Source organism: Amblyomma mixtum, chromosome 7, assembly GCF_055824585.1.
Source record: "Amblyomma mixtum isolate Tamu chromosome 7, ASM5582458v1, whole genome shotgun sequence".
In the NCBI taxonomy this organism is placed as follows: domain Eukaryota; kingdom Metazoa; phylum Arthropoda; class Arachnida; order Ixodida; family Ixodidae; genus Amblyomma; species Amblyomma mixtum.
In genome coordinates this window covers 129,692,895-129,713,249 of record NC_143018.1, presented here as the reverse complement: position 1 = coordinate 129,713,249, position 20,355 = coordinate 129,692,895, and the positions used below count along the sequence as shown (strand labels likewise).

General features: G+C 45.7%; 1 protein-coding gene across 1 annotated transcript in view; it reads left to right on the top strand.

Moving 5' to 3' along the window:
• The window catches only part of LOC149337577 (uncharacterized), a 91,630-nt gene extending 71,539 nt beyond the window's left edge, over nt 1–20,091 (top strand). Inside the window, exons 5-7 of the mRNA XM_089554907.1 lie at nt 5,632–5,769; nt 9,616–9,709; nt 19,946–20,091. Of these exons, the coding sequence (XP_089411033.1) occupies nt 5,632–5,769; nt 9,616–9,709; nt 19,946–19,968 (255 nt within the window). The 3' untranslated portion in view covers nt 19,969–20,091. The remainder of the gene's footprint in view (nt 1–5,631; nt 5,770–9,615; nt 9,710–19,945) is intronic.
• Nucleotides 20,092–20,355: the final 264 nt, after the last annotated feature.

Below are 20,355 nucleotides of genomic sequence, written 5' to 3'. Positions count from 1 at the left end.
CCCACAAATTCGCACCGCAGGGGGCCACCTCATTACGCCATCAGGACGATGTACAGCGCGAGTGACTCTCAAGGGACATACTATCCCGCGACCTTCGTAGTGCTAGGGCAATGTTCCCGCGAAGTGATCTTGGGCATGGATTTCCTTAATGAGCATCAAGCGATCATCGACCTGCGATCCAAGATGATCAGACTTTCCACGGACGAGGCCATCCCGTCGACGAGAACTCCGGAACATCACGTTGCGCTTAGTGTCCCGGAGGAACAAGTGAGTGTCCCACCCCGCTCAAGCGTCATCGTCACTGTAGGCGCCACGGAAGCGAGTGACACTGAAGACATTATCGAGAGGAACATGCAGTTGCTTCTCGACCGAGGAATCGGCATCGCAAGAGGCATCGTACATTTCCGCAAAGGCCAAGCCGAAGTACTGCTGACTAACTTTAACGAAGAATACCGGCACATTAACAAAGGAACGAGGATTGCTTTCCTCGACAAAATATCCGACGTACGAGACTTCTTCGCCCTCTCCGACCGATCCGCAGATTCGCCTGACCAAGAGAACTCGCCCACTTTCGACATAAATCCAGCCCTGCCCCGGAACAGACAAGACCAGATCCGCAATCTCCTTCGAAGCTACAGCGAGTGCTTATCGTCATCGTCGAAAGTCCAACAAACGCCGATTGCCAAGCATCGCCTAAAGCATCGTCGTACGCCTAAAGCCCTATCATGCACGCTAATGGACGCCGTGTTTCCACATTCGGTATTTATTTTTGCACAATCCGTTTTTGATTGTTGATAGCCGCATTATATTCTAAAGCATCGAGTCGATGCTTCTTTGAGAGGGGAGTAATGCCGCGTATTTTTGTAGCGTTTGTTTGTTGTGTTTATTTGTTCATGCTTCAAGGCTGCCGGCACGCCGCTTTATCGCTTCGTTTGTGACGCAAGACGCGCCTAGAATTATCTCGATTGATCACATTCAGGCGGAACCGTGTCTACTTTGTGCCAGAAATTTCTAGAACCTTCCACGCTTTATCTCGAAAGTTCGCTATCAGCTTTAAAAAGAGCACGGCCGACAGCGGCGGGGATTCTGTTCGACGACCGCCGAGCACGCTTGTTGCTACGCCGCCGCCGAGTGATTCAGTTCTTTGCGGGCGCAAGTCAGCCCGAATAAAGAGTTTCGTTTCGAAGACGTTCTCGCTGTTTTCCTGTTCGCCGTACTGCAGTCACCACTACGTGACAATATAAAACAAAATGCGTATAAGGACTCCTCTTTTTTTGTCAACTTTTTCTGAGCCCTGGTTTTTTGCAAGTTAGCAGGGTTCTACAGTCTTCTGTGGCTGTCGACTGGCCCACATGTTTTTCAAAGCTTCAGAGTTCATGATTGGTCGCGTCAGTGCAAGCCAAATAAAAGGTGGATAGGAAATTCACCCTTCCAGAGTACATTCCAGAAAAAACAAGCTATTGTTTCCTACTCAGGATGAGGGAACAGCACCGATGGTGCACATCCTCCTTGTCACTACAACAATTATGGCTGCTCACTGCTTCTTGGCAGCGTTTCATTTATCCGCAGGAAGACCAGGCATGAATGGCCGGCAATAGATACCTAATAAATTAAACATTGCAATGAGCAATATTTTGTTGTTCCTGTGCTTTTGTTATCCGTGAAGGAGTTAGAGTTTTTGATTGATGGTTGTGTAGCAATGGTGTGACTGATACATTGCACTGCGTTCACAAATTTGTTTGCCCATGCTTTTGGCTTTCTCAGAGTTTGTTTCCTTATCAAACGGCAGACGGAAATTCGGCTTTCAACTTGTGCACTTTCATCATGTTTCTAATGTATTTTCAGCTGGTGTTCAATTTCAATTTGGAGAAGTTGTCTAACCATTGTCTGTGTCTAAATGTTTTTTAACTGTTGACCTCATTACGCTGCATTTCTAAATTATTTATTAAATGCATTTATTTATTGTTATCTTGTCATGTGGCTAGCAACATGGTGAAAACATTTTTTTATGAACTCAACGTTCTTCTTTTAAAGTTATAGCAAAGTAAGTCCTTTATTTAACGTTGCTCGCAATTTGTAGCAATTCCTCAACATTGAAGCAACATTATGTGTCACTTGGGTCTAATTTGATTATCACCCCCCCCCCCCCCTCGAGTCTTCACCTTTGCACATGGGGTTAATCTCGTTACACATGCTCAAGCTTATTTGCCATGCTAGTTTGCGGACATTGTTGAACAAGAGTAAACCACACATATCGGAAATGGGACGTCATGTGGCGCCTAGTCCGGGGCCAACAGTTACGGCGAGTAATACATTTCAGAAAATGCATAATATGGCCAGCCACCTTCACGAATGTGTTACGGATGGTCCCTCCATTTTAGATGCAACAGAGCAAGCGTTTGGTCTGTTATGGAGGGTTTGTACGTAACATTCACGGAATTTGTTTGCAGTGTACTAAGTTAGAGCTCCTCTGTCGTTATTAGACACCCAACAGGCTGTGACACTAGGAAGTGCCCTTTCCACAAGCTATTACGAGCTGCGTATTATTTTAGAGGGAGTGCTGGGCGTAGCTTTTGCAGCAGGAATCACTTAGGCAGTATTGCTGTCTTCGACGCGCCTATAAATGTTTTTGTTGTTAGTGAACAGAGATGGGCACTGATGGTGATACTAACTCGAATGGGCTTCCGCTATCAATAGCGTGGCGTTTGAAAAAATTTGCGCTGGTGCAGTCGATGGGTGTCGTGCAGTGACTGAATAAACGACGCGTGTCCCCTTGGCTTTCATAAGGCAGCGCGGCAAGCGAAGCATGCTACGCAGTGTTTGATAAGGCGCCGCTTCAGGTGGCGCGCCAGCTTACGATCCTTATCTCACAGTGCTACCAGAACAAAAATTATTCAACAAAATTGTTTACAATTTCAGGCAGTTCTTGTCTGTGCGTGGTAGGGATAGGAGCCTAGTTGAGTCTTTTCTCGTGGTCTGGAGAGATTGGTTGACGGACGGACAAGCAACTGGAGGGGACCTTTAAGCTCTGCCTTAAGGGTGTAACACAGTAGAGCTAATGGGCCAACGCTCATATATGCGCAGTTGTTAGCCCTCCACTAGACATTTATACATCGCTAGGAAACTCATATCTTCGAAGGAAACTGGTGCAATGGTGCAGTAGTTAAGCGATACACCACTGCCCTGTGATGGAGGGCACTGTCATCAGTGGGGTTTGTGAGACCCAGACTGCTCCTAATGAGCGACCTTTTGCGAGCAAACATTATTTGACTGTCACGTGCCACGCTGGTTAGTTAGCTTTGTCCGGCGGGAAGGTTGTGGTGACACCACAAAGTCAGGCGATTTAAGTGGCCCACCTAGCTGCAAGGCTTCAAATGGTCGATGCCGGCTGCACCGAACAATTTTTTACGACATGCCTTTCGTACTTTGCGCCGACAGGTGCAAGACCTATAATTTTAGCCATTGCATTTACATCCCCGGGCGGAAAGGTTTTTCACACACACCATCAAAGGTGCCGGCACTGCAAGTGAAGGATCAAAAGCAGTGTCCTTATTTTCAGCTTTTGCAGTTAACAGATGCTGTAATTTTCCTCCCTGCCTCGCTGTGGCTCGCTTTAGCAGCTGAGCCCGGTGTGTGGCTGGCTTTGGGTCAGCAGTGGATCAGTTCAGTTCAATTTCAGTTTCAGTTCATTTCCAGAAAAAAAAATTCTGGTGGGACACCTGGGCTAAAAGCTGCTTTTGTCAGCTTGACGAGGGCCAGGGCCCAGCATACAAGGCAGGGCAAGTCATACAGACATTGAAAAACAGCAAAATAAAGGAACATAAAAATATCAATACTTAAACACACAGCACAGAAAGACGTGTAAAATGCGGTAACAAGTAGAAACGTAGTAGAAACGTGAGATCGAACTCCAATGCCCTGAAAGCGTAGGTGGGGTCAAGGACACTACATCTGACGGCCCCGCTGCGGTGGCTCAGTGGTTACGGCGCTCGGCTGCTGACCCGAAAGACGCGGGTTCGATCCCGGCCGCGGCGGCTGAATTTCTTGAAGGCGAAATTCTAGAGGCCCGTGTGCTGTGCGATGTCAGTGCACGTTAAAGAACCCCAGGTGGTCGAAATTTCCGGAGCCCTTCACTACGGCGTCTCTCATAGCCTCAGTCGCTTTGGGACGTTAAACCCCAATAAACCAACTACATCTGACGGTTGCTTGGCAGTCTCTCAGTCGCCCAAACTTCCCAATTCCTAATATGTGATCTGCATGCATGCACTCAACTGTATTCTTAAACTAGTGTGCAAAAAACAATTGTTATTACTTGAACGTTTCAAGAGCGTGAACGAAGTATCAGTTTTCAGAGGGTGAAATGGCTAGCAGTTGCTACAACGTGAACTAATTTTTCTTATTGACTTCGTAGGCATGGCAATATACGTACGTGCTGCATCCATCACTACTACTTTGCAGGTGGAATTCAAGAAGGACTTTGGCAAGCTATAAAGTCATAATTGATGGTGGTCGCTACTGAGGGGCGACCCTTAGAACAACAAATTTAAATTCATTTCCCAACATCATCTGCGTTTTTGTTTTCAACAATGTGTGTTTACTTCCTTCTATACGAGATTCATGTTACCGAATGTTTGTATGCGCTTGCTCTCTTAACCCGGCAGGCTTCTGTTCGCCGACAATTTTTAGTTGAAAAAAACTACTCTTCGGAAGCATACCTCCATAAATTACGTGCTGTTAAGTGGGCGCTTTGGCTCGCTTTAGCAGCTGAGCCCGGTGAGTGCCTGGCTTTGGGTCAGCAGTGGATCGAACTCCAATGCCCTGAAAGAATAGGTGTGGTCAAGGACACTACATCTGACGGTTGCTTGGCAGTCTCTACGTCTATCAATACTGCTTAATGCCAGAAATGAAGAAAAAAAAATGCAGGCAAGATATATGCCAAGTTCAGCTGTCTATCTATCGCGACTGCTTTAACCTACTCGCGTGGGCTGCCATATGGGGCGGCAGCAAAGCAACTCTTCAGAAACATACCTGCCTAAAATCCATGTATTTAACTTACACAGGATGATGAGTCATAGATGAATAGAGTAAAGCCTTCATTTGTATCATCTTAGCTCGGCGTGCAGTCGTGCTTGTTTATCCATCGTAACAGCAGTTGCGATGGTGACTTTTGCATGCGATTGCCGTGGTGCGCCTCTCTAAAGAGCCTCATACTGATGGTTTGGTTTGGTTTATGGGGTTTAACGTCCCAAAGCGACTAAGGCTATGAGAGACGCCGTAGTGAAGGGCTCCGGAAATTTTGACCACCTGGGGTTCTTTAACGTGCACTCACATCGCACAGTACACGGGCCTCTAGAATTTCTCCTCCAAAGAAATTCTAGCCGCCGCGGCCGGGATCGAACCCGCGTCTTTCGGGTCAGCAGCCGAGCACCATAACCGCTGAGCCACCGCGGCGGCAGAGCCTCATACTGAGGCGGGACTATTAAAGCTGGTCTTCCTGCATCACTGCCGCCCCACAACCGACGCGGTGCAGAGTGTTAAGATTAGGATGATGCATAGCAGGCATGTTATAAATGTTTGTAATGCTTCTAAATGCTGCTGTAAACCTGCAAACCTTTTTTTTACCTTATGCAGGAGCTCGCACGAGAGGCGAATGAGGTACTACCGCAGTCGGTTGCACTCAGTACCTCAGTTGGAGTGGCTTCTTTGACCCACTTCAACAAAACTGGCAAAGGGGAGTGCAAAAGTGCAAATCTCCTCATGGACCCTTCAGTAAGAACCAGTGAATGCAGAAGGTTCGTTGTGTGCATACCGTAAGAAAATAATCGAAGGACAGAGGGGTGTGAGAATATTATTCTACAGGGGTGATTATAATAGGAATAATCAGGGACAAAGGAATGGCGACAAGGAATAGAATTCTACTATACCTAGTTCACTCTTCAAAACATTTCGATACAATGTGGAAATGCCCTCTCACTTCATTCATTTTATGGTATTCTAACCTTAGTAATGCACCAATATAAAGTTAGAGTTAGCAGTACTATAATGAATTACGTGAGCACTGCCATAATGATAACGCCAGACTTTGGCAGGGCCCTAAATAAATGACATGGAACACTATTCATAAAGACACACCGCCGACAGTCCAGTTTATGCAGTTTTATGCGCTCGGGACTCGATCATTCTGAGCGACAGCACTTGAACGCATCGTTGCAAACAGTTTACCCACGACATTTCAAGGCATACATAAAGGAAACGTGTCTGACAACCCTGTTTCAAAGCCTTCAGGATACAGATGCAAGTGAAAACTCGGGCGTTACTGTACGTACGAGTAGTCCTCCGCTTTCCCATATAGTATGCACTGTGCTAGAGCGTGATAGTTTAAAAAAATGCAACAGTGGCAGAAAAACACGTGCACGCTCGCCTCCGCGAACGATGCTGCTGACCTTGTCTTTATTTTTAACCTCCAGCCTTCACATAGAAAGTAGAGAAAGTGCTATTTTCCTACACATTCTCTCTTGCCCTACCATGGCCGAGCACGTAATGGGGCTTCTTTAAAGAACATTTTACTTTACGAAAAGATCTTCGTTCGCTCGCTTTGCTTCGCCGCATGAAAAAAAAAACGAATGATGCGTCAGTATGTCACTGTATTTCGTCAGTTGTAGATCTAAGGATATAGGTGTGCAGAAAAATATGCCCTAAGTAGCGAGGTTCTCATTTGGCTATGCTCTGAGCATAAACTGATATTGTTTACTATCGAAGTTGGCTAAAATATCATAAAAGGATATTAAAAGGAAATTACCGTTAAAGAACGGCGTCCATAGCCTCACCAACCAACCGACCGACCAACCGACATGAAATAGGAACAGTTGGGGATAAGAGTTAATGAGAATACCTAAGTAATCTGCGATTAGCTGGTGACATTGCCTTAACAGGGAACCGCAGCTCGCAATTGGTGGCGAAGTGCTGAAAGTAGTGAGAGAATATGTCTATTCTGGGCAGGTAGCGACCGCTGATCCGGATCATAAGGGGCGCGGTGATTTTTGTACAGATCTAAGAGGCGACGGCAATTCGCAAAGGCAACTGTTTCCTTTGTATACGGATGGACTCCGTCCTGGTTCGTAACGTACTTGGCTGTTCATTCAGGAGCACAGTTACTATTGCACGCAAATAATTGCACTACTGTTGCATTAATATTGCACACATAGACTACAGTACGAGCTTTACTGCGACAGAGGCATGATCAAAACCAGATAGGCCACAGGAACAAAGGTAGGAACAACGCAGCGAGCTTTGCAAAGAAAAATTCTTTCTCCTGCTTTCAACTAGGATATCATTAGCTACCTTAAAGGTGCACTGAAGATGAATATGAACTCGTCTTTTTACCGCGGGAATTAGATATACACATTCCGAGCATTCTGAGAAATTTCAAGATAGTGTGCTGTGCAGCCGATTTCCTTAATTTAAATTAGATTAAACGTCCCAGCTCCCGCCAATTCTTGAACTTGCTACGGACGGTAGGAGTCAGCCAACCTTTCATCCAGTCCCGTGGGGGCCTCTCGCTCTGCCATGGGCGGAGTGATACGTAGCGATCGGTGAAAGCTGCGCTGACGCGTATTTTTGTTTCAATGGGCCCAATGCAGAGCTGTTCAATTCTGCAAGCGAAGGCAGCCGGCATCAGGAAGTTCAACATGGAGAAAATCGAGCAAGCTCTAACGAGCGTAGTTAGCTTAAAAGTAGTAAAGAACATGGGTAAAAACCAGATGTATCAGCTAAGAGACAGAGGGCAATGTTCTTAGCAATATGGATAAGATAGTTAAAGCAGCCAAAGAGTTTTACACACGTCTATACAGTAACGAAGGTACTCAGAACGTTACTGGAAGAGGCAGTACAGCACAGCAATGGGACATACTGTCAGAAACGAAGGACGAAGTTATGAAAGCCTTCGGAGCAATGCCAAGGGGGAAAGCTGGTAGGATCAGGTAACAGCAGATTTGTTGAAGGACGGAGGAGAGATTGTCACCAACCGCTATATATAGCCTTCATTGATTACGAGAAAGAATTGCACTCAGTGGAAACCTCGCCTTGGAAGAACGCTAAGATTATCTTATAAGAAGGAAGACGCCAAGGACTTCATCAATTACAAATCAATCAGCTTACTGTCCATTGCCTAGAAGGTATTTACACAGGTAATCGCTAATAGGGTCAGGGGCAATCCAGCAAATGATCAGGCAGGCTTTCGTAGAGGATACTCGACAATAGACCATTTTTTGCACTATCAGTTAGGTGATAGAGGAATGCGCTGAATATAGCCAACCGCGATACATAGCCTTCATTGATTACGAGAAAAGATTTCACTCATTGGAAACATCGGCTGCCATGCAGGCATTGCAGAATCTGGGTGTAGTATTACATGAAAATTTTGGCAGATATTTATAACGATTACACAGCTGCCATCTCCATGGTCAGCAATGAAATTCCAAAAAAGGCGTCAAGCAGGGAGACACGATCTCACCAATGCTATTCACCGACTGTTTACAGCAGGTGTTCCGGGGTCTGAAATGGGAACAGTTGGAGATAAGAGTTAATAGAAAATACCTAAGTAATCTGCGATTAGCTGATGACATTGCCTTGAGAGAGAAATGCAGTTCGCAATTGGTGGTGAAGTTCTAGCAGTTCAGGCATCATGGCAGTTTACCAATATTCCTCATGAGAAAAGTATACGCCAAATTGCGATTACGTAAAGCAGACGAGAGATAGGCATTCAATCACTCGCCACCCCAGCACAGGAATTTTTCAGCTAGCGTTAATAACAACGATGTTATAGACGATTAAAAATCACGCTCCTCTCCTCCCACCTCAACTCGTACGCGCGAAGCACCAAGAAAACTAAAGAAAACAGCTCTGGGACTGGGCCCCGCCCAAGAATACGTCATTCGCTAACACACCCTCCAAGCACCCCAGCAGCAGCGTCGGCAGCGTCTCTGCGGTCTCTCTTCGCCTTCCTGGATCACGGCGCACGTCGGATTTCTTTGCTTGTCACTGCGAGAAAGGCACTGCGAGGGGTTCCCGAACTGCCGACAGAAAGAGGCGGTAGAGGTAAATTGAAAACATGCGTGAAGGCAATGCCCTGGCTTGCGCATGCCCGAGGGAATTGCGCGGCGGCTCGAGCAGACGATTTTCATGGCTACTGGGAGCGTGCCCCTGACGTCGTGGCTGCCGTGACTCCAGCGAATGACAACGTATGGCGGCCTGCCAACGTCTCGAGACTAGTGACGTCTATTTTCCCGACAACAATCGGCCCGCTAATTTTTTAAAAAAAACGCCGTTTTCAAATATTCATAAGCCGGCTCAGTTCCGAAGACTCATACTTGGTGTGAATGTGTGTATATCCAGGCTTAACCGGAGCTAAACCACTGCCTAATTTTTTTATTTTGCCATGCTCTGCCGATTATTCTGCCACCATGGCAGTGCAGCCTTCGTGCACGTGTCTCATGTACCCTTTTAAGGCGCCAGGTTAGGCGCGTCGCCATTGAAAGGATCACAAGAAGCGTTTCAGCGGATGGTCATAATGACCCGTAATAAATGACAAATTACGCGTATTTGTATCTTTTACAGGCATGCGCAGGACGGCCACCCACATCTTGGGACCGATTTGTCTGCAAAAAAAAAATGGTACTGGGCGGAGACAACAGACACCCTAAAGGAAATGGTAAGAAGGAATATTATTCTGATGGTGTGGTAAGCTTCACCTGCCACCATGGCAGTGAAGCTGCGTATGAATAACGGTGCGTATGAATAGGTAATTGAGAGATGGACACTCCAGGGCATGTAGTCTTCATAGCACACTGCTATGTCGTTAAATGGCTGTTATTTCTGATTAGCCTTTGCAGCCTTTGCAGCCTTTGCAGGAAAATGATTAACCACGGTTTGATTGGATGAGCAATGACTTCACAAGCGGTGGAAGTCATTGGCTGGAAGGCCTGCATCAAGAGGCATTCACCACTTCGTTCATGAGTTGAATCAGACTATTAGGGCCGAATAGTATGCGAGTCTCAAAAAGTGCACTGGAGAAGGAATCTGAACTCGTATTTTTACCGCTGGAACTCGATCTACAGGTTCCGAGTGTTCTTGCAAACTTTGAGTTATTGGCCTGTGCGGCAAATTTCCCTAATTTAAATCGGCTTAGCTTCGGGCTCCCGCCTTTCTTTTTAATTTCCCGCAAATTGTGGGAGGAGTAGCCCAACCTTCCAGGTCCCGTGTCGGCTTGCCCTAATAACAATTTCTATAGAAAGTCCACAGACTGTCTATAGACTTTAGTCTATGAAGTCTATAGACTGTCTATAGACAAATCCTTTAGACTGGTCTATAGACTGTCTATAGATTTATGGCCATACGCTTTTAGTAGGCTTTTGTCTATAGACAGTCTACAGACAAATGTCTACTGAAAGTCTATAGCTTTATAGGAAGTCTATAGACACAGGTCTATAGACAGTCTATAGACTATCTATCGACTTATGGTCATGCATTTCCTATAGAGTTGTCTATAGACCGTCTATAGACACTTGTCTATAGACGACCTATAAACTTATTGCCATAGACTTCCTGTAGATTACTGTCTATAGACAGTCTACAGACAAAAGTCTACTGGTTCAGTAGACATATGTCTATAGACTGTCTATAGACATTCCACAGTTGTGTGGCCTGGAAGTGCTATAGACCATTGTCTATAGACCTCTGTCTACTAAATATTAGTAGACCATTATCTATAAACTGCCTATAGACAGTCTACAACCGTTGAAAAATGTCACCAGACAGAGTTCACAAATGACACAATCAATATACTTACAAATTTAGTTTTATTTCCAAGCTATCCAGGCTGGGAATATGCAATACATGGACCATAAGAATGCACCACAGTAACATAAATGTTGAAAGTAACAGTCTGGCTAGTTTCCTCAGAAGCATTCTTGCGGCCTGTTGTCTGCAGTCAATCATCCGGGCATGTTCACCTGTACAGCACAAAGGAAAAAAATAACTGAGGAACTCAAAAAAAGTTCCCATTCCATCTCTCCACATGTGCTTTACAATGCAAGGCATATCCTGGCTATGCCATTCTAGAAAGGCAATCTTGATTTTTTGGTTTGGTTTTATGGGGTTCAAAGACCCACGGCGACACAGGCTACGAGACGCTGAAGTGAAAGGCTGCGGAATAATTTCGGCCACCTGTGCAGAGTACGCAGGTCTTTACCATTTTGCCTCTATTAAAATGGGACCGCCTAGGCCGGAATCGAGCCTGCATCTTTCAGGTCGCCAGACGAACATGATAGCCACTGAGCTATCATGCCGGCGCATTCATTTCAGTAAATACACGACAGATTATAAATGTCTTCATAAAACATTGGAACAAAGACCCATAATCTCTGGAGCACTCTACTCTGAATCCAGTACTGATACTGATTTCTGTATGGCAATCCTTTTACATTATTTTTAACAGAACACTTCGAACAATTGTGCCACATATCTGCATTGACTCGCAAGGAGCTGTTAAGAATGCCACCTCCATAAAATACAGATTCAGTGCACCTTACACAGGGATCCAAAAAGGAGAATATTGGAGAATTTATTCTTATAACCGTTATAGAAGAAGCGCTTCAAAATACCCTGCTTGAAGCCTGCTATACCCGGCCAAATTTTTAACTGGCTCCAGTGTTGCATCGCTAAATGCACCTTGTAAAAAAGGTGCCTTTCGGCTACACTGATGACATATTCATGCTGTAATTTGACGAGTGAAATGTCATTTCGTGGTTCCTTTTTGTTCATATAATGTTTGAGTGCAGTACTTGCGTGTTTAGATCAACCTTATCAGAAATATTCGTCTGCCACTACGAACAGCTGAAACAAGCGGCAGACGCAGCAATGAATCTGGTCCATATGGCCTCATCCTCTGGGTAAACTACCACTCCTTCCATGGCGGACAAGTCGTTTACCCAGAGTAAGTGCAAATGCGCCACCAGAACCACTGCAGCGTATTCCGCTTGTTTCGGCTCTTCGTAGTGGCAGACGATGAATATTTCTGATAACTTTGATCTAAACACGCAAGTATTCCACTCAAACGTTATATTAACAAGGAGGAACTGTGAAATGCCATCTCACGTGCCAAATTACAACATGAATATGCCAGCAGTGTAGCCAAAAGGCACCTTTTTTACAAGGTGCATTTATCGATGCAACACCAGAGCCAGTTAAAGATTTGGCTGGGTGCACGTAAGCCGATACTCAAACGGGCACAAGCTATTCAAAACCAGCAGGCACAAGCAACCAGTTCACCACAGATTTGCGCCTATAACTTGAAGCACAGAGATGGAACAGCATACTCATACATCTGCGCGCGCTCTTAGAAACAAGCGGGTTGCAGCGCTTCCATGCCGCGCTCATTATTCAGAAAACTCATACAGCACACAGAGCCTGCAGCTGCGCCGTTTCAAAAGCAGTCGCGAGTTTGAGACAACAAATTACTGTCATGATAAAATACCGTCTGAAATTCACTTAGTTTTTCCTTCAAGTGCAGACCGAAGAGCGCAGTAAAGAGGTGTCTTTCTTGCATTGAGGTAGCCTAACCCAACGCTGCTAGAAAAATCAACTAAAGCATTGAACGCGCTCAAAGTAGGAAGTATTTCAATGAAACAATTAACGGCTTCAACAGGCGCAGCTATAATAACGCGAGAGCTTAATTTAATTTTAGGCGCAAATAAGCGGCGAATTACATCGCCGCTTTCGTAACGTAGCAGTCTGAAATCAGAAACACATACTTTGCCTCTCGCGCAAATGGTATTCTAGAAATCTGTGCAAGCGTGAGCGGGATTCATGAACGAACCACTCGGAACGAAATGTAAGCCACCTCTTGTCGAGCCGACCTTTACCCAGCTTTCAAAATGAAGTGCCCGCAGGCCAGCGGCGGCGGCCAACGGCTCTGATGACAGACATGGAGGAATCCGTACGTGTGCAACGAAGGGGAGACGGGATGGAGCTCGTGGGTTCTTCGCGGTGTTTGAGCACGCCGGCCATTCGCGCCGGCAAAGAATTTTATACCATCACACTATACGCATTCCTCCAGCGCCGCTTGACTACAACTTTGACAAGCGTCTCGCGCTCCAGTCTGTAGCGTTACAAGACACCTTTGCTGAAACGTCGGCGTCCACGACGCGCACCGAGCGAGCGTCCATACGTAGCAAGAAATGCACACCTCAAAAGAACAGCACTCCAAGGTCCACACAGGCGATAACACAAAGATTAGAAAATAAATGTAATCCACCACAGAACGAGAGTGTATGTAAGTACGTTTTCGGAGGTGCAAAGTAAATTGAGCTCACACGGCGCTAACTAACGCACAGTTCCATTTCGGCCGTCATTCACAGGCTAAACAACATTTCTGGCCGCGCATCTACCTTGAAACACGAAAAATCTAGTAGACACCTCGCGGGGAGCGGCTTATCATCAAGGGCATCGCACAGACTGCCTTTCCGCGCGTTAGTAAACACAGCGGCACAGAGATAAGCGGCATTAGTCGAGAACCCGATGGCATCCGCCTTAGAAACGAAGATAGGACGTTTCTCACTGCGCACATAATCTGTTCTGCACACACAGCTCTGCTTAGAGTGGTTTAGGAGACCAAATGAATAAAATATAAACGTATAGACTTACCGTAAGCGGACGGTGAAGCTGGATTTCGAAGAAAACGTAATCAGCGAAAAAAACGCCGACGCCACCGACCATGGAGGTAAAAAAAACTAGGAGAGAGTGCGCTCAGCCTCTGCAAGCCATCCTCCTCTGACTCATGGGAAATAGGCCCTCCTCCACAGTTACCAGACTGCCAACCAGCGGTGCTTTTTAGTGAACGTCCGTGCTCCGATGTAGCGCAGAAGCGCAGCGCCTGTGTTGCAGCTTTGGCGGAATGCGTACCGAGCTCGAGGTTGTCTGAAGGCTCCGCGTCTCAACACTTCTGTTGATTACACTCTTGAGTTTTTGGGTGCACTGTAGAAAACTGCAGGTAAACTTTTCATCAAAGGGTGCGGCCGCGACCTCGTCACTGTTCAACTGTGGTTCATAAAGAGAATGGAGAGGAATTCCTTTCGTCGTTCTACTCACATACGGAGCGTTTATTTCAGCGCATGCTATAAGCGGAGAACTCGAGAGTAGACGAAGAAACGAGCCTCTAAAAAAGGGCGCAGCGGCTTCCAGAGCACACACGGCGGACGGACGTGTTTTGACGAGCGCTTCGGCGCGCTGCGCAAGATTCTATTTCTCAGGCGGACTTCGGCCCGCCCATGGGCCCGGCACAAGTCGTGCCGAATACGCTCGCGCACATACGCGGTTCCGACGTGAAATGCAGCAGTGAAGTATTTCTCTCTCTCTCGCTGTCGAGAGAGAGTGCCGGCGGCTTTACGTCTGCCCCTGCGCGGGGTCTCCCGGCCACTGCGCACAGTAACTTACAAAAAGAAGTAAACTGTATGTATACATAGCCGCGCGCTCGTTGCGTCCTTTCTCGGACTAATCGCGCGCGCGGCACACTGCACTAGCGGCCGCGGTGGGGCGCCCGGCCGCGTATAACCGTCCGAGGTAGCACCCACGGAGCGTTCGTGTCACGGGTGCACTACCTGGCGAAGAGCAAGCGGGAAGTCAAGCCCGCCTGCTCGATGAACGCACAGAGGCTCACCATTGTTCTGTCACGGGTGCGCGCACTGCCGCGCGGCCACAGGAGCGCTTCGAGACTGTCCGGGATGATTCCCAGCGCCCTGCAGGCCGCGAGAATCTCGCGACGCGGCACTGCAGAAGCGGCACAGCGAAGGAGCATGTGCTCCAATATCTCCACTGCGCCGCAGTTAGCGCACGCGTCGCTCGGGGACGGTGGCCGCTGCGGCGAGCGAGCAGTTTGCGCTCACCACGGAGCCGTCAGTTAACACAAGCAGATGGTCGCGCAGTTGCTCGTAGAACGAAAGAGCGAAACCGCAACCGAAATCCGGCTAAGAGCTACCACTGCCTTGTCACGTGAGGGCCTATTTCCCATGATTCTTTCCATTATATTTTTTATGACTAGGCTTCAAGATTGTGACGTCATGCTCCATGCCACCGACGCAGCCACGCACAGGGTTGTTTGCAGCCCGAATGATTTTCCGCCGTCTCGCGGTAAAACGGTAAAACGTGAAACAGAAACCCATATCACGGTCGTATCTTTATCGCTCGCACTCTTGCCGTGTGCAGCTTGATCTGATATCCAAGACCACAGAAGGCAATTGGTTTATAAGCATAAATTCTTCGCTTACCCTCTAAAAACCTTATTGTTTTTGTGAAAACAGAACCGAAATCGAACTGCTTGACCGTATACGCGCCGCATCTCCCACCGAATAGTATGTGATACAATTATCAAATAATAATTATAATTTTGCATAGCATAACATCTTTTTAGCGTGTGTTCGTGTTTAGAAAACTGATATGCTCGACATCAGCGTGTCATCGGCTCCGAAGCAACAGGTGCAAGGGTAGGAACGAAAAAATACTGGCTTTGTGATTGTTGCGTCGGTGCACTTGTGATTGTTGCGTCGGTGAATACGAACTGCAAAGGTATAAATAGGAGATGTTAATCGCACAGAAGACCAGGCTCTTTGAGACTATTCTGAGGTGTTTCTAAGGGATAGGCGCTTCCTTGAATTCCCACACCCGTCTTTCCCTCTTTATTTTCAGCACGTTTTAAAGAGAAATGTAGAAGCGTTGATGAAATGTTTCTGATTTCAGCGCGTTGGACAGTAACGATCGAAAGATGGAATGGAATTGTGTCGAGCGATTCCTTTAACGGACAGCGTATTCATTCGATGTAGTACAGATTGCGGCGCCCTTACACCAAGAACGGCTGCCTTTCCTCTGCTTACTTGTTAGCATTAAATATTTAATTGTATTGACAATATTCGTCACGATATATATCAACGAAAAGGAGGTTGTCAAGGCTCCTGAAAACTATATACAGGAGGGTGTTGTAATGTCCTCACGCAATACTTTTTTAATTTCCGTAATAGCGAAGGAGGTGGAGGACTGTCGGCATAGTTGCGATCACGAGATGAGGTCCCCACAGCATGCAGTGCAAAAATAAATTGACATTGTTCTATACTTAGTCGAAAGTCAGTGTATCGAACATTGTTAGATAAAGTTAGGATTGTTATAGACTGGTCTATAGACAGCAGACTATCTGTAGTGTACAGTGTATAGACGAAAGGAAATTGAGGTAGTTGTAGACTGTAGTCTATAGGGAGTCTATAGACCGTCTATAGACAAAAGGAAATTGAAGCAGGTATAGACCGTAGTCTATAGAGAGTCTATAGACCGTCTACAGACGAAAGCAAATTGAGGCAGCGAAGACCTTAGTCAATAGACAGTCTATAGACCATCTATAGACAAAAGAAAATTGAGCCAGCTATAGACTTTGGTCTATAGAACGTCTATACACAAAAAGAAATTCAGGCAATTATAGACCTTGGTCTATAGAGAGTCTATAGACCGTCTATAGACAAAAGGAAATTGTGGCAGCTATAGACCTTAGTCTATATCGAGTCTATAGACCGTCTATAGACGAAAGGAAATTGAAGCAGTTATAGACTTTAGTCTATAGAGAGTCTATAGACAAAAGGAAATTGAGGCAGCTATAGACTTTAGTCTATAGCGAGTCTATAGACCGTCTATAGACGAAAGGAAATTGAAGCAGTTATAGACTTTCGTCTATAGAGAGTTTATAGACAAAACGAAATTGAGGCAGCTATAGACCTTAGGCTATAGCGAGTCTATAGACCGTCTATAGCCGAAAGGAAATGAAGATAGTTAGACTTCAGTCTATAAGGAGAATATAGACCATCTATAGACGAAAGGAAATTGATACAGCTATAGACCTCAGTCTATAGATAGTCTATAGACCGTCTATAGACAAAAGGAAATTGAGCCAGCTATAGACTTTAGCCTACAGAGTGTCTATAGACCGTCTATAGACGAAAGGAAATTGAGGTAGTTATAGACTTAAGTCTATAGAGAATCTATAGGCCGTCTATAGACTAAAATAAATTGAGGCAGCTATAGACTTTAGTCTATAGAGAGTCTATAGACAAAAGGAAATTGAGGCAGCTATAGACTTTAGTCTATAGATTTTCTATAGACTGTCTATAGACAAAAGTAAAAGTCTATAGGATGTCTATAGAGTCTATAAAAAGTCTACAGAAAGTCTATAGACCATTTTTATAAGGGCCGCTCTGCCATCGGCGGAGTGATGCGTAGTGATCGAGTCCACACCTATTTTTATTTTTATTTACCTCCTGAAAAGCACTCCATGCGTTGGTCGACTCCTCCTATTGTTTGCGGGGAATTAAAAAAAGGCGGGAGGGGGATGTTAATCCGATTTATTTAAAGAAATCGGGCGCACAGGGCAATAAATAGAAGTGCAGTCCATTAGTGGCAAGTAAATATTTATTCTGAAGGAGCAATGCTTTTTTTATTATGAACATGGTTTTATCTTAGGCCTGTGCGATGGTCGCTATTTTGTACATGGTGTTGCGTCTGCCTGAAATTATGGTGTAGAGCTTTCTTATTATTCACATCCCCCATTTATCATCTATGTCGTTGTCTATTACTCCCTCTATATGCGAGCATTTATCATCTTGTTGATTTTTTTCCTTTAGGGCTATTCTTTGTACAGTGCGTCTGAGTGCGCAAAACGCCTTAGCGGTACACATGTGCGTGTAGCAGAGCGTTCAGAAAAACTTGGCTCTGAACAAAGCACCAGCCGTACCCAATAGGCGGGCGTTACGAGTACGTGAAAACCCCAGAGTAGTATAACGCATAATATGACCATGCACATGAACCGAAGAGACTAAGAGACAATCTGCACATTCGTAGATTTCTGTGTGGAAGCTAAGGGTGCAAGAGTAAGTGCATGCGTAGGCCTTGGGGTCTGCATCAGCGGGAACAGTGGATGCGTAGTGATGGCATCCCCGGGGAAGGAGTGCTCGCAGGCAGGTGCGCCTTCGTTCCCTCTACGACTTGATCGCTGTGTCCCTACCAGCCTTGCTTGATTTTCGGCTTTATGCCCCTCAGGATTTTAAAGGTTGCCGGCCATATCCTTCTCGTGATGTATTCATTCACACTCCTTGCGTTGTGCAGTTTTTTCTCTGACGTCTGTCGCCATGATGCCTCCAGCCGGCCCTGCCACCTCTGTAAATGCGTGTCTAATGTCATTGCATTGTTTTTCTATCCCTTCAGCTTTGCCTCTCTTCTTCCTCTTTAGGGTACCAGTCGCATATCCTTGGTATGGTATTTACTTGTATGGTGTTCGCCGGTTCGGGGCATTCATGTGTGTCTCGCGTTGTGCTTTCGGTCCTACTCATAACTAGGGGTCATGTCTGCCATGTTAGGAGGGCTTCAGTTATTTCATGCAGTGTGTTGTGTATTGCCAGCTTGAGTAGCTTTTCTGAAGGCGCGGTGATTCGCCGAGGGCTCTTTGTATCCCTTTTTATAAGGAAGGGTTTTCAATCTAAGCTACGTCGCCACGTCCACAATTCTGCTTATTGTGAAAGCCTGTACTATCTGCAAGGTGTCATTCTCCTCCATCCGTCTTGTGTTGTTAGGTAATCTGCAGATCATTCTTGCTATTTGTTCCCTCGTCTCTGCTAGGCGTCTTGTTATATCTTGATTAGTTTTCTTTGCGAAAGTCAGCCACAGCATTTCGGCCCGTGGAACATTGATGCATTTTTATTACACAAAAATAGTAACCATCAAATTAACTCCGATCCATTTATTAAGCCTATCCCAACGCGACTAAGTAGCCTTCGTCACGCGTATTCTAACACCGTAGAGCACTAGGATCAATTTTCTAAACAATCATTTTTTTTTCATGGAGAATACCTGACGGAAGTGAACTCCCCCCTTAACAGTAGGTTACATTTTACGGTCTGAAGTATATGTGAAATCAATAACATAAGCGAATTTCCTGTCCACATTTACCGATTGCTGCAACAATCTTTTTCAAGTAGTCAACATATCGCCACTCTGTAAAAAAAAATTTAGCTTAAGTGCTACATATTTAATTGCAGGATTTCACTTTTTCATAACAGCTTTTACTCTGGTACAATTTTTCATGCACTTATATTCCGGATTCATGGACACAGCATTCTCTGGGTCGAGATGCTATTATCCGAAGAAATTTGCGCGTCTTGGCTGACCATATTGTGTTCTGGTATTCGGTATACCATTCATCTTTCTCCAATGCCCTTTGCGCAACTTCTGGCAAGATAAAAGTGCAGAAGCATGATGCTGTCGGAATACATCTGAAAGGCACAGCCTAACTCCACCGTTATATATTGTCTGTTACTTGTAGCCACGGTGGGTCAGGCAGTTACTCCTATCCAGCGGGTGGAGAAGGTGTTTAGAAAGCTTGGCATCCGGGATGGGATTGTCCTAGTCTGCTGCATGCACAATCCCGGGGATCGGGAGATAAATTTCGGGAAAGCTTACTAAAATTCCGTACGGGCCACATCTTTGTCAACATCGAGACTTGAATGTGTCCTCCCATCCAACACAACTGTACTTTACTCAGAACAATGAGTGTTCGAACAAAAACAAGCAGAAATGTGCGCTATCGGGGGTGCGGTCACTTGCCGACCGCTGGCTAGGAACCGTTCTCCCGATCAGAGCATAGTGCTCAGAACATTCATTGCAGCGATCTGATGGAACAATGCCCTCCTTTTCCGAATTTTCTGACTCATTATTCAAACTATAACGTTCTGCGCGTCAATAAGCTGATAAAGTTGTTAAATGTCGAAATGCATTCCAGCGTCTAGATATTAATCTAGCGTGGTGACGCAATCTCCGCTATGCAATGAAATGTCCTTGACGCTAATGTATTCTGTATTTTCAGGCGGATCATGCACGCTCCATTAAGCTATTTCACTGCGCCGTCACCGACGTCGAGCTCTACGACGGTACAGCTGGGTTCATGATCCGCAATATTTCTTCTTTGCAATGCGGCCCAGAAAAAAACAAATAAAAGTGCTCTGAAGTTCATCTTTGTTGGGAGATAGATGTTGTGGCAGTGTGTTAGGAAACAATAGTTGTGCGGAAGCACGGTTTGCTCAATCCTCAGCAGAAAGGTAAGAGCAGGAAGAAAATGCGCATAGGTGTGTAAACCATAGGGAGAACCGAATATACTAAGATAATCTGCACATTCGCAGATTTCTGTGTGGAGGAAAATGTCCAAGAGCCTGTCTTCTTCTTCCTGCGACAAAAACAGTTAGTCGCTGGCGCGAAATGATTGTCAGGAACCCTTCA